The following is a 15,352-nucleotide window of genomic DNA, read 5'->3' on the forward strand; positions in this document are numbered from 1 at the left end:
TATAGTTTATATTGTACTTTACACTTTGTTCCAATGCCTTAAATTGCCCTATGTTCCACCAATTATTTCCTTCCCCTCCCTTCAGAACCTTTGGTAACCACTATCTTTATATCAATATTATATGATCTTCCATTATTACGGTATTAACAAGTTTACTTTGTTAATGGTTGCATTACCTCTTATGTTTGTTTATTCCTCAACCTTGAGGATTTTGAGATGGTGATGCCTGCTTTGCCTCAGATTGAGAGGGCTTAGATCTTATGGGGCAGATGGAAAGAACTGCTTTGCTTGCAGCTGTAGATACTTGCTGTTTTTTTGGATGGTGGTTGTCCATCATCATCATTTTGTTAGTTGTCCTGGACAAATTCCATGACTGTAGGTGTTGGCCACAACTCTGTTAAGATTGAGGGCTCAACTGGCATATGAACAGACTGAAGATTTAAGTCTCAGACATATATTCAATGGGTATAGTGTTAATTATAGGCTCAAAAAAAAAAAGTAAAAGAATAATGTGTAGGGAAACTATAAATGAGTCTGTGTTATGTTGGGAAATAAGTTATCATATTTTGGTAAACAGACGTTAAATTTTCTTTTGAAAAGACCTTATTTAGAATAACAAAAAATTTTTTAAAAATGGAGGTCTTGTCCTACAGGTTTTAAAAATATATTCCTTGTGTACTCTCTTATGGTGAATACCATTGATTGTGCACTTTGGATGAATTGTATGCTTTTTGATATATATCGATAAAATTGAGTTGTTAAAAAATATACTATTAAACTATAGCAATGAAAGGGATGTATTTTTAGTGTGGAATTTATAAGCTTATTAATGAAAGAGAATAGAGGTCTAGAAAGAGAATATGTGTAAATGGTATAATAGCCAAAAGGGTGCTGTTTGCATGAGCAGCAAAAAGCAGTTAAGTCGGTGTATGCGTCAACCAAAAGGTTGCTCAAGCAAAGTACCAGAAATCTGTTGGCTTTTAAAAAGGGTATTTATTTGGGGTAAAAGCTTACTGTTACAAGGCTCTAAGAGTCCAACTCAAGGTTACTTCCTTATCATATTCCATTGCCATGTGTTGAAGCAGACAGTGGGTTCAGCCTTCCTCTTCCTTCTTAGGCTCCATGGGTCCACCTTCTTCCAATCTCAGCTGTAGGCTGGCATAGGGCTTGTTCTCTTCCTGGAGCTCATTTCTTTATGGGTTCAGCTGCTCTGCTCTCTTCACAAAGTCTGCTTTAGACTCTCAGGCTCATCTCTCTTCTGCTGTATCTGTGGAGCTGATTCTCTTCCTCTGTGTATTTTCTCTGTGTATCCACTTCTGAGTTCTTGATTGAATGTCCATTTATATATCCCACCAAGGGGGTGGGGGCTCAATCCTGCACACCCTAATGATGTGGTCGAATCAAAGCCCTGATCTTGATTTAATCAAGTAAACATAATGCATTTGAATTTAAATCAATCAAAGGGTATCACATCCAGAATAACAGATCAGTTTACAAACATAATCAATATCTCTTTTTGGGACACATAGATAATATCAAACTGCCATAAATGGGGATTTAGAATATATTAGAGATAACATTTCAAAATGGTGACAATAATGCTATGAGAGTAATTGGTTATATCTGGATAAAATACAGTTGTTACTTTAAACAGCTACAAAATATTCCACACTTAAAGAGCAGAGATAAAGAAGTTGATGAGAAAGGAAAGTTTCTGTGGACCCCTTTGTGAGGCTTGGGTTATTGCAAGGAGCTGATATTGCTATTGTTCTTTTAAAGGAAAATTCAATTAAGAATTCAAGAAGGAGCAAATTGTCCTAATTAAATTTTAGGGGGTGAATAATCTTCCCTTTGAATGTTTTCTCCATTCCTTCATGGGAAGCTGGCATTTGTTTGTTTCCTTATCCAAAAACAACTTTGTAGTTGGCTCTTCTCACCTACCTTAGTAGGTGAAATCTTTGGGCAAGTGAAGGATTATCTGAAAAAAGATAAAAAAGAACGAACTGGGGAGCAGATGTAGCTCAGTGGTTGAGTGCCTGCTTCACATGTATGAGGTCCTGGGTTCAATTCCTGGTGCTGCGTTAAAAAAAACTAACAAACCCTGAATTACAGACAGGCACTGGCCCACATGGACAGAACACTTCTCTGAATCTGTTGTGTATCTTTTCCTGAACTTTCAACGTCTGGATTCCAGAATTTCTGAGAGTTGCCTTAGTTGTGATCATTTAGACCAGACAACCAAGATGCAGATTGGGAGGAGATGGCATTTGATTTGAGCTTTTACACATGGGTAGATTTTACATGAAAACGGTCTTAGAGGTAGGACCAAAAAACTAGGAGAGAGGGAATGTGTCAGGTAAGCCTGTGAAAAGGTGAAAAAATATGGAGCATGTATCCTTTATTATGTGGGAGAAAATGGACTGTACATGGACCAGATGGTGAAATTATGACTGCCATCTTCATCAAATCTGCCAAGTCTCCAATGGCCTCCCTTTAATAGTTGAGTCAGATTTATTTAAGCAGTCTCCAGTTATTGGGGTTATAATATCCCTATGATTTTAGAAGTTAATGATCCCTGTCCGACTTTTCTTTTTTGAAGGTCCTGGCCCATTCCACCATGCTATAGGCTTCTTTTCTTTTTTCTCCACTCAGGTAGTTCACTTTCAGATGAATAAATTTGCTGAGCAGAAATCATTCTTTTGAGGAATTAAATGCTGGTCTCCCCATTTTAAAATCATTGCTAATCTCTCAAATCATTTTTAAGGCTTCCCTTTTTGGTTTGGGGAAGCACAAACACTCCTCCTTCAGAAACCAATGTCCTTCTCACTCTCACTCCTTTTCATATACTGACTGGGGAAGCAGGTGATGGAATGTGGTTGGTGGTAGGAGAGCTTGTGCAGGTACCTCCCCATAAGCCTGAAAGGTGGTGACTAGATTCAAATGGCTGGAGTGTCCTTTAGATTGTGGGGATGAGAACCTTTATTCTAAATGTTCTCAGCTGCCATTGTGGCATAACAGGTTACCTCCACTGGAGGGCCTGATGCAGGGTGTCTTTTGGCCAGCCTACTAAAGGGAAATTCCCCTGGGTGTCCCCAGTCCCATGTCATCTCATGGACTCCTCTTTCCTCTAACATTTAGCAAGGGTGCAGTAGGGATAGGTTGGAGAACCTGAGACACCCAGAGTTCCTTCTAAAAAAATGACCTCACTTGCGATCACCTGTAGAGAGAGAAACCCTATTTATATCTTTATGCACAGTGACCATGTTCCCTCATATAAGATCCAAGGGCTGCCAGTACAGAGACTAACCAATGGCCAATAAATTGGCTGCTGAGATGCTGAACTGTATCCAGAATATGGTCTTTCCTAATCTATTATTTTTTCAGATTCTCTGATTCTTGCTGTAGGTGCTTCCCTTTTCTCTGTATGACTTGGTGGTGCATTTAAGATTCTTGACTTTCTTTGCTTTACCTTTGAGTCAAATATTTACAAAAGACTATCATTATTTAAGGTGGTCAGTTTCAGCAAGTTAAAATTACCTAAGTGAGCACTTAATATTGGTAGGAATATAGAGTAGGAGAGCCACTGTGGAGGACTGTTTGGCATTTTCTAAAGAAGTTGAGTATAGATTTGCCATGTGACCTGGCAATACCATTACTGGGTATATACCCAGAAGCACTGAAAGCAGTGACACAAACAGACATCTGCACACTGATGTTCATAGCAGTGATATTTAGGATTGCCAAAAGTTGGAAAAAAACCCAGGTGTCCATCAACCTGGATAAACAGTTTGGTAAACAAACTGTGGTGTATTTACATGATGGAATATTATGCAGCTATAAGAAGAAATGACGTCATAAAACACATGGCAGCATGGAGGACATTGTGTAAAGTGAAGCAAGCCACACACAAAAGGACAAGTGCTGTATGACTGTGTTACTATGAACTAAATATATTGTGTAAACTCATGGAGTATATTGAAACCAGCTCAACAAAGGAACAACTCAAATGGGAGTTACTGCAGAACTTAAGAAAGAGACACAAGAATTAAGAAAAGATGGGATATGATATGGGGGCATTTTCATGACTTGGAGTTGTCCTGGGTGGTACTGCAGGGACAGATGCTGGACATTGTATGTCCTGCCATGGCCCACTGGGTGGACTGAGGGAGAGTGTAAACTACAATGTAAACCATTATCTATGGGTGCAGCAGTGCTCCAAAATGTATACACCAAAAACAATGAATGTTGCATGATGATGAAAGAGGTTGTTGATGTGGGAGGAGTGGGGTGAGGGGGGTGGGTGGTATATGGGGACCTCTTATATTTTTTTAATGTAACATTTAAAAAAATAGAGAGAAGAAAAGAAAAGAAAAGATGGAAATAGGGGACTCAAGAGTTTCAAGGACTAAGAGCCTTGACCCAAGCTTCCACATTGTATTTATTGAATATCTCAGGAGCAGAGAATAGTTACTTTTGTATTCTTTTGGTAACATTTTGCCAGAATAATCAAGTCCACATCTTTCCCATGCTGTGCAAGCCTCGAATGTTTCTTTCTACAAACAGTTATGGCTGTTCAGGACAGTGTTCCATCCTGAAAGGACCCGCATTTGCATTATGGAAACATTTTAACCTCCGCCATTTCTCCACAGAGTTACCAACATTGATATGGGTCACCAGAAAATAAAATGAGTTTAGAGAATGGAAAGCTGAGGGTTAACTTGTGCAGAATTGTAAAAAGGCTGTGTGTTAATCTTTGAAAATGAATTGAAAAGGTGAAAGCCCAACATAATGTCTGTAACTAGCAGTACTATTATATGGGTATGAAAGTGGTTGAAAGAGAGAGTCTAAGGTCATATATATTACTAAAAGGAAAGTTTAAAATGTAACATGGAACTGTATGACATAGTAAAACCACATGTGCAATATGAATAGGGGTAAAATTGAATATATAAGACAGTTTTTCTTTGAAGCTGAACAATGTATGCTAATACTACAAAATGTTAATATCAGACCAAAAAACCCAGTATGCTAAGTGAAAGAAACCAAAAATACAGTACTACATATTGTATGATTCCATTTATATAAAATGTAAATATAAATACACTTATAAAGATGAAATTAGGTTGGTGGTTATGTAGGGATAGGTAAGGAATTCTAAGGGGTGTGGAGTTTTTTGTTTTGGAGTAATGAAATTATTCTAAAATTTTTTGTGGTAATGAACACACAACATTGTGATTATACCAAAAGCCATTGATTATATACTTTGGATAGATTGCATGGTATGTGAATATATCTCAATAAACCTGCTTAATAAATAATTGTGCAAGAATAGCTATGTACAGCAGGGAAACAGAGAGATTGAGAGGTGAAGATTTGTTTGTTTGCCTCTTTGTTTATTATTATTGTTGAAATAATGAAAATGCTCTAATGATTGAAGGGATGAATGCACAATATGTGATTTTACCAAATACCATTGATTGTACACTCTTGATGAATTGTATGCTTTATTAATATGTATCAAGAACATTGATTTGTTTAAAAAATTGCCTAAGCACCAGGAAGGTGCTCCCTGCCCCTGTCTTCAGAATTACCCGTAAAACCCATTCTAATTCCTCCTTTAGGAGATCATCAGCTACCAGAGAGTCTTTGTGGATATGTACCTTAACTTCTTCAATATTGTTTCCTAAGTGCTAGTTTTGGGTCCATGTGTACCCAATAAGCCATTAATAAAGGATAAATAAGTGAATATTTCCAAAAGCAAAAACAAATTGTCAGTGACCTTGAGATTTTTTCAGAATAAATGAGCTGATGTAGAAGCTATCTATCAATAAGGAGTGTTGGGAAGGGAAATCCTGAGCTGCTGGATGGATTGACTGTGACTGTTAGAACTGGAAGAGCTATTTAATTATATTCAAGCCAGGTCAGGTAAATATTATTTACTGGGGAGAGGAGGGGTCCTCAGTCTTGAAGTCAGCTGTGTTTAAGAAGGCAGGATCAGGAACTGTCAGAAGTTCTGCCTTTACAGAACTTGAGAGGCAGGCAAGATGCCTGCATATTTCCCATACAATTCATGAGACAGAGAGCAGGGTATCTTCAAAGGGCCTGTGGTCACAGTAATTCTTTATCCAGGGCAGGCTTTAGTTTGAAACTGGGTTCCTTTGCCTTTCTAGCCTAATAGTGGCTTTTGCACCCCAATCTTTGACTGGTTTAGAGTTCTGGGTCTAATTTCTGGGCAAGCTAGAGATTATGCTAAACTTCTGAATTTTATACCTCCTCTACATGACCCATAAATCAGAGAATTTCCAGGTTTTGAAAGTTGATATTATAGCCAGAATGGAGGAAATATGGCAGGCATATTTTGTGGATTAAAAGTTTAGACCATGGGAAGCAGATGTGGCTCAACTCATAGAGCATCTGCCTATCATATGTGAGGTCCAGGGTTCAAACCCAGGGCCTCTTGACCTGTGTGGTGAGCTGGCCCATGCACAGTGCTGATGCACACAAGGAGTGCTGTGCCATGTAGAAGTGTCCCCCGCATAGGGGAGCCCCACGCGCAAGGGGCACGCCCTGTATGGAGAGCTGTCCTGCGTGAAAAAAAGTGTAGCTGGCCCAGGAGTGGTGCCACACACATGGAGAACTGATGTAGCAAGATGATGCAACAGAAAAAGACACAGATTCCTGGTGCCACTGACAAGAATGGAATCGGACACAGAAGAACACACAGCAAATGGATTCAGAGAGCAGACAACAGGGGAGGGGGGAAGGGGAGAGAAAGAAATAACAAATAAATCTTTAAAAAAAGAGAGAGAGAGAGATTGGGGAAATTGTCTATAAAAAAATTTAGACCACCATTTACTTTTCAATTCTTACCTGTAGAATTACTGAGGATGTGATAGTGATCAAAGGTGCCGTACAAATACCTTTTAATAGTCTGTCCTTCTAATCCACATCTGGTCCAGGGAAGAACAGATAGAGATATAAAACTGAAAGAACAAACCTAGATAAATCCATAGAGGCTCAAGGGAGGCCCTATACATCTGAATATCTGAGAGTTGATTGGATGTGTTTTTTGCTTCCAATTGGAAGGCTATCCTAGTGCTCCTTATTCTCCTGTGATGATCAAGAGCAGTAAAAATGATGGCGTTGGATTTGTAGACACTAGTGGACTGCATATTGATCCCAGTATTTTCCTGGAAGCAATCCAAAGGTTTCCCAGAGTTCTAAAGAGGCTTATCAAATTAGAATGAGTGAGAGGTCAAAGTCTGCTCATGGGCAGAAGAGAGGAGGCTTTCATCAAGGAATATGGCAGGAAATTTTGATGATGACCAAAGTTAACCTTTCCATTGGATAATCATGAGAGACTAGAAGAAGTAATGAAAGCCAATTGTCAATCACTAACACAATCCTAGAGTCCCTGATGACAAATGGTTGGAACAAGGTCAGATGTCAGTGACAGAATCCAATATATGAGCAAACATAGACTAGTCAATTCCCTTAATGAATCGACCTGTGTTTAGGGACAGCAAGGGAAGTTGCATAAGGCCCGAGAGTTTCAAAACAGGATTTAACAGTGGTGGGAAAAGAACAAATGGGGCTAAATTATAAATCAAAAGTGATGGAGAATGTATTGAATTGTATTGAGATAAGCTCAGAATTGGGTTGCAACTAGACTAACTGAGAGCTCAAAGCCAATAATAAATTGGTTATAGAAGCAATGTTCTATTTCTGCATGCCCAAGTCTTTCCTTTTTTAAGATTTATTTATTTATTTCTCCCCCCTCCCTCCATTGTCTGCTCTCTGTGTCCATTTGCTGTATATTCTTCTATGTCTGCTTGTATTCTCATTAGGCAGCTCCAGGAACCAATCCTGGGACCTTCCAGAGTGGGAGAGAGGTGATCATTCTCTTGCACCACCTCAGCTCTCTGATCCGCTAAGTCTTTTATTGTCTCTCCTCCATGTCTATTTTTGTTGTATCATCTTGCTGTGTCAGCTCTCTGTGTTGGCTGGCACTTCTGTGTGGGGCAGCACTCCATGTGGCCCAACACTCTGCGTGGGCCAGCTTGCCTTCACCAGGAGGCCCTGGGCATCAAACCCTGGACCTCCTATATGCTTGAGTCACACCTGCCTCCCCATGCCTAAGTCTTGGGGACTATTGTGACTGAAAATGCACTTGCTCCTGTACCAGTAGTTTTTGCTCTCAGGCCTTTAGCAGATATTCTGACCAGTCTTCATTTTTCCTTGTACAGCCTAGAGGTGGACACATAAGTCTTCTCACCACAGTGAAGCAGGAAGTCATCAGTTGATCAGTAAGGCCCAGAAGTTAAAAATAATTTGCCATACATGTAATAAAGGAATGAAATGAATCAATATATCCTCACTCTGATTCTGTCCTACAGTAGGTAGTGATGATTGTTGCAACATCAAAGCAATTTAAGATTGATATTAGGAAAAAAAAAAGCAATTTAAGAGACTCCTTATTCTATTAGTTAAAACTTTAAAATAATTCATCTGCTCCTTGTCTATAATACCATTAGGTTAATTTGTTTCCTTGGACATTTTAATCTATTAAAACACAGACACCAAGAGAGACAAAAAGAGAATCACACTGATCTACTGTTTTTCTTAACTACACAGTGCAAGTTTATTCATCTGAGTGTTTTCCTAAGTCAAATACTTAATTCCATAGTTAATTAAGAGCCTCCTTAATATCAGGTACTCTGAACTGAAAGCTTGGTGAGGGAAAACAGACTCTGCAGTTGGGAAGCTACTAGTCTTCTGGGGAGGTGACATATACACACACACAAACACAAAGACTGACACACACAAACACGCACACACCTGCAAACAATTTCTAACAGCTTCAAATAGAAAAATGTAGGTATGGATGCATAAAGATATTTGCATATGTTTAGATTTCTATATAAGTATGTACAAGAATTATTTGGTAATTAAAGTGACCAACTAAGTTGAATATGTACAGAAAAAATTTAGAAAATATGAGAGATTCCAAACATAAATGGACATCATGCAGGGAAGATTATTGTCTGGAATGGAGAGATATAATTGGGTGAATTTACATTTGGGGCATAAGTACTGTATTAACTTCCTGGCTACTTAAACAAATACCATACAATGTATTGTCATAGCCATAGAAATTATTGGCTCAAGGTTTTAGAGTATGGAACACTTGCTTCCTCCTGGGGTAAGTATCTTCTGACTGGTTAGTGATCTTCATGGTTCATGGTCTTTTCTGTTACATTGCCATGTACAAGGTGGCATGTTCTTTCTCTCTGGGTTCTGTTGACTTCCATCTTCTGGCTATTCTCTGTGGATTCCTTTTCTGTGTGCAATTTCCTTTGCCTGTAAGAACTTCAGCCATAGTGGATTAAGGCCCATCCTCAAACAGTTTGGGCACACCTTAACTAATAACATCTCTAATGGTCCTATTTACAAATGGGTCCACACCCACAAGACCAGGGTTCTGAACATGCCTTTTGTGGGAGACATGATTCATTTCCAGCAGGTAACAAACCATGGTTAGAATTGTTCAAGTAAAAGATAACAGCAACCTACTGGGAGGGACTAGCTGGGAGGTAGCAAACTACAGTTTGCTGTACTTATCAGTTATAATTGACAAAAGAGCAGTTATCACAAAAGACTTTCATCTGGTGTTGTTCCCTCTCCCCCTTTCTCTCTTTCTCACAAACAAACATGCACACACTCACACACACACTCAAACATTGCAATCAGGATTCATGGATCTTGTCATTTTTCTGTAAGAAGAAAGCCTATCTATTTGAAACTTAATCCTACTTTTCAGTTTCTCTAAGCCCTATTTATGTCTATGTTTTTCAGACTGTAGTTAAAGGGCTAAACATTGATGTCAATACAGTGTAGATGTTTGTTGCTTGACAGTATAGCTAGTTTTTGGAAGTATACTTCCAAAAGTATACCAAAAACAAGGTCGCCATAGTGAGACAAGTTGCAATTGGAGAAGGCTGGAGTAAAATTTTCAAAATATGAGGAACCATATCTACCTATAAATCTAAGATTCTTAATGAACCCCAAATAGAATAAACACAAAGAAAACTATACCTAGGCAAATTATAGTTTTGATAGTTTGAATTTGGTGAATCCCAAAAAGAGAAAGATTGTGTTTCTGAACTAATCCATTCCTGTGGGTATGAAATCCTTTTGACTGGGCTGTGTCAGTGAGGCATGACTCAGATTCAGTTTCTGCTTTCTTGCTGAGTCTGATATAAATGAATATACAGAGATAGACCCACAGGAAAAGGCAGCTGCCATATTATATTTGATCCTGTCATGTGAGAGTTTCATCCACAGCTGAGCTCAAGGTGAGAAGCCTCAAGAGGCTCAAAGACCTGAGGCCCAGGGAAAGATGATATGCCTGATAGACCATATCTGCTCTCAGGAAGAAAGAAGAGCAGTCAATACTAAGAGAGGAGGCCTGGTAAGAGACAATCCCTATGCATGCTTGCCCATAGCTGAGGTCTGGAAGACAGTAGATTCTGGAGGGGAAAGGCAGAGACATGAGCAGAGCCTGGAAAACATCTTGCTTTACTATGTGGCAGCTGACTTTGATGACAAATCTCTGCTGATGCTTGATTTCAACATTTCATGGCCTTAGAACTATATGCTTTCACCTCAAATAAATCCTCATTATAAAAGCCAAGACATTTCTGGTACTGTGCATCAGCAGCACTGTGGCAAACCAAAACAGTATTCTGATTGTAGAAAACCAAAAATAAAATGAGCCAGAGCAAGAATAATATTACATATGGGGAGAATAAAGATTAAAATGGTGGCTGATTTCTCATCAGAGGCAATGCAAGCTGGAAGACAACAGAACATTGACACAATTTGTCATCACTGTCAATGGATTTCCACAAAACTCATTCCTTAATTTATTCATTCTGGCTTATTTTCTATTCCTGCATAGCAGTTTCACTTACCGAGGTCACCGATGGCCTCCAAGTCACTAAAACCAATAGATAAACTTCTAGGTTATTTTGCTTAAATTCCTGTCATATTTTGATGCTGATTATTAGCCTTTGAGTCTCTAGACTTCATCTTGAGAATTATTCTATTCTTATATTGTGTCCATCATCTTCTCCTGTTTATATGTCAATCACTCCTTTTCAGTATCCTTAGCTAACATCTTGTCTAATAGGACCTTGAATACTAGAAAATCTCAGCTTGCATTCTAGGCCCTCCTTTGTTCTCACACTGACTGCTCTTCATAGTAGATTTCACTCACTCCACTAAACAGGCAAAATATCTTAAAGGAATTAAAATGTCCTTACTTCAGTAGTTCAGGCTAGAAAGTTAACGCTTTCACCCCAGAGTGCTACCCCATGGTCATTTGTTTTCTTCTTTTCTTTTTCTTTTTTTATTTTATTTCTTTCCCCTTCCCCCCACCAATCTCCCCATCCCCCCCATTGTCTGCTCTCTGTGTCTATTTGCTGCTTGTTCTTCTTTGTCTGCCTCTGTTGCTGTCAGCAGCATGGGAATTTGTGTTTCCTTTTGTTGAGTCATCTTGTTGTGTCAGCTCTCAGTGTGTGTGGTGCCCCTCCTGGGCAGGCTGAACTAACTTTTGCGCTGGGCGGCTCTCCTTATGGGGTGCACTCCTTGCGCGTGGGGCTCCCCTACGCGGGAGACACCGTGCGTGGCAGGGCACTCCTTGTGTGCATCAGCACTGCACGTAGGCCAGCTCCACATGGGTCAAGGAGGTTGGGGGTTTGAACCATGGACCTCCCATGTGGTAGGCGGACGCCCTATCCACTGGGCCAAGTCCGCTTCCCCCCATGGTCATTTGTTATCTAGAATTTCCTTTAGTTTGAACATATGGGTATACATAGGACTATAAACATAAAATTTTGATTTCTTAGTGACCATGTGTGGTTAAGAAGTCTGGGACTGATGGCAAAGGAGAGGGCAGAATTTAGAAATATAAGTTATATCCCCTGATAACAAATAACTTAATTAGCTGCATAAGTTATTGGAAGCTGCAATTCATGAACTTATTTAATATTTCCCTGGACATTCCCCACAAAATGAAGTAATCTCTTTGACTTGGTTGAGTATGAGAAAGTATGGCACATAAAGAGAGGAAGTGGAAAGGTTACAAGTCTCCTATGCCAGCACAACTTAAACCATATTATTGGTGGGAATAGTAGAAAAGCCAGCTGTGTCTATACAAATATAAAAGCTTCAGAAAATTGGATTTGTTTTCTGCCTTACTGGTTGCTTCCCAAGTATTGCAGGAAGAGACAGTGACAACAAAGGCAGGGATCATGATGTTGTATCTCAGGTTTCCCTGTGTTCTATTAAACCACCATATATCTACTGATAAGTATTTAAGGCCAAATCCCTTGTGTTCAACTTCAGGTCCCACCATTAGCAACCTGTGTTCCAGAAAGATTGGTGGTTGTGAGAATCCAATGAAATAATTGAGGCAAAACCATTCCAGAGAAAGTATATGCCTTCTATCTCTACTGTTCCTGATAATAACATAACTGGGAAGCTACACTAATGTACTTTTGTATTAGTAGAGTTGTATAGTAGTAGTTAAAACTGGTCACAAAATACTGCTGACTTATACCTTACAACACATGGTCAGATTGTGCTTCCTGGTTTCTTGTGTTAACTGGGGTAGAAGGTTTAGTAGAAGACAATGATTTGTGGCAGTGTCCTACAGGTAACTTCTAGGTCAGAGAATTTAATTGACAGTGTAAAATCTTCAAGTGTCTTTCTCAGCTTCCAATACAATGATGAGTAATGTCTATAATAATGGCTGCTCCTTAAACTTAGGTTTCCTGAGTGTCTAAAATGAGCAGCACCCTTACACTTTTCCATGATGGGCATTCGGTGTGAATGAAAAATAAATCTGAGATCTTGAATTCATAAGATTTTGAGGTTGTTTGTTTCCACAGGACAACCCATTTATCTTGCATACACATTGCTTTTCCTATTATATAATGGACAGGTCACTGAGGTCACTGGCTACTGCAGAAAAGAAGAATTAATGGGGAAGGTAAAAAGAGGCAGTTACTGACAACTCTATCATATCACACTTAGACAACTCTATCATCCCATTTTGGTGTGGCAGGGGATAGGGATAATAAATCTGGGTTTTAGATTCTTCTGCCTTTCCAGCCTTTTTATCCTTGCTCTCAAACCACTCACAAGGCTTTACCCTCATTTTTCTTTTCACTTCCTAGTGTTTATTGCTTCTACCTACACAGGTGATTTCCACTATATGAAATGTCCTCCCTATTTGCTGACCCTTTGTACCTTCCTCTATGAAAATTCAGTCCATCATTCAGAATATTAGATCACTTTCTCTAAGAAGTCATTCCCAATTACCCTCCTAACCTATGCAATTTTGTTTCTTTGGGCACAAATAAGGCATTTTAACTCCTGGAGTACTGGCCATAGTCAGGCCAGAAGAGTTACTTGGGAATAGCCTTATTCAATTTCATGGCTGTCAGTTAAATGAAGATGGCAGAAACGTTTTCCTGAAATCTGCATTCCCCGCAGTACCTGGCATGGGATTGAATTTGTATTTGGTGAAGGTCTTTGAGAGAAATCTAGTGTTCTGACTACAAGCCAATGCTCTTACTGATAGCCAACACCATTCTCATGCCATCTTTGGGTGATGTGATGAAAATGCATGAGAGGAAAGTATAATCTGGAAATCTCTAAGGTCATTTCCTCAGTTTGACATTCCATCATTATGTTCTTCCTACGTGTGAAATCTGTCGCTTAATTTCCCCAAACCCCTTTTCATATCCTTGTTCCGCAGACTGTAGATGAAAGGGTTCAGCATGGGTGTTACCATAGTGTACATGACTGTGGCTACCCGGTCCTTCACTACAGAGTACATGGACAGGGGTCTAAAATAAACATAGCTGATACTTCCATAGAAAAGGATAACTACAGTGAGGTGGGAGCCACAGGTGGAGAAGGCCTTCCTTTTCCCAGCTGCAGAAGGGATTCTGAGCACAGAGATGATGATTTGCAGGTAGGAGAAGAGGATACACAGGAAAGGTGTTGCAATTACTGCCAGGGTCTCAGTCATGACCACAATCTGGCTGGAGGACGTATCAGAGCAGGACAACTTTAGCACAGGTTGGGTGTCACAAAAAAAGTGCTTAATGACATGGGAGGCACAGAAAGACTGGTGAGACATGAGCAGTACCCGGAGCAGGGAGTGCAAGTGGGAGATGATGCAAGAGCCCAACAGGAGCAGGAGGCAACGCAGTGGGTTCATGATCACATTGTAGTGGAAGGGGTTGCAGATGGCCACCAGCCGATCTATGGCCATGGAAGCCAGCAGGTAACTGTCAGTGTTCCCAAAAGCCATGAAGAAGTACATCTGGACCAGGCAGCCCACGTAAGAGATAGTCTTTGTCTCTGAGAGTAAGTTCACCAGCATCTTGGGCATAATGACTGTTGTGAAGCAGATGTCCATGAAGGACAAATTACTGAGAAAAAAATACATAGGGGTATGGAGTTGGGAGTCACAGTGGATGGCCAGGATGATGAGGATGTTCCCCACCACAATGACCAGGTACATGATGAGGAAGATGGCAAAGAGGGGCTTCTGCAGCTGAGGGTTGGAGGAGAGGCCCAGGAGAATGAAGCCTGTGGTGCTGCTGCTGTAGTTCTTTATCTCCATGTGTCTGGACTTCCTGGATGGGGTTTTGAGAAGCAGTGGGATGAATGCAAAGGGCAGTGTTGTGAAGACAGCTTCCTTCCTATACTCTGGCCTATAAAAATTTCCCAGTGCTATTTGTTAGGATGTTTAAAGAATGTTTACTTCAAGAAATGACTGAAGATCAGATAGAGATTTAACAAGGGTAAATTTGAAAAATTGCAAGCTGCTTCTTGAATTAGACACCAAAGTTTTCCCACATATTCTTAGCGACCTCTGTATGGCTTTATTTGTCGAATTCTCCTCATTTATCTTTCTAAAGCTTCTTAGGTTGTTCTTGATGACTTTCTTGGTATCCATTTTGTTCCATGGGAAAAGGCTGCTGGCTCTTTCTTGAATCAGAATGTTTTCATACCAGTTTCACCCATGAATCTACTACTGGCCATCAATAGGTCTGTGTGATCAGGGAATTAACATGGGAAAAAATGAGACTTAAATCTAATGAATGCTTCTTGGTAACTGGGAAATTATGATGAGATTATCTGAATCCTCAGAGCAAAGCCATGTCCAATATTAAGGATTTCCATATTGTAAACAATGGCAACTTTTGGCTACCATGGTCTGTCTACTTAAATTAAAAGCTCCTGATCTTGAGATGCCACCCACAGTAGGAAC

At 39.7% G+C, this 15,352-nt stretch overlaps 1 protein-coding gene across 1 annotated transcript; it reads right to left on the bottom strand.

The window, feature by feature from the left end:
• Positions 1 to 13,765: 13,765 nt before the first annotated feature.
• Positions 13,766 to 14,803, bottom strand: LOC101414403 (olfactory receptor 1L4). The gene has a single exon (XM_004479282.4). It carries the CDS (start codon positions 14,699 to 14,701, stop codon positions 13,766 to 13,768), a length of 936 nt encoding a protein of 311 aa, XP_004479339.2. The 5' UTR covers positions 14,702 to 14,803.
• Between the last annotated feature and the right edge of the window lie 549 nt (positions 14,804 to 15,352).

The sequence above is a fragment of the Dasypus novemcinctus genome, chromosome 8, assembly GCF_030445035.2.
Source record: "Dasypus novemcinctus isolate mDasNov1 chromosome 8, mDasNov1.1.hap2, whole genome shotgun sequence".
Classification (NCBI taxonomy): domain Eukaryota; kingdom Metazoa; phylum Chordata; class Mammalia; order Cingulata; family Dasypodidae; genus Dasypus; species Dasypus novemcinctus.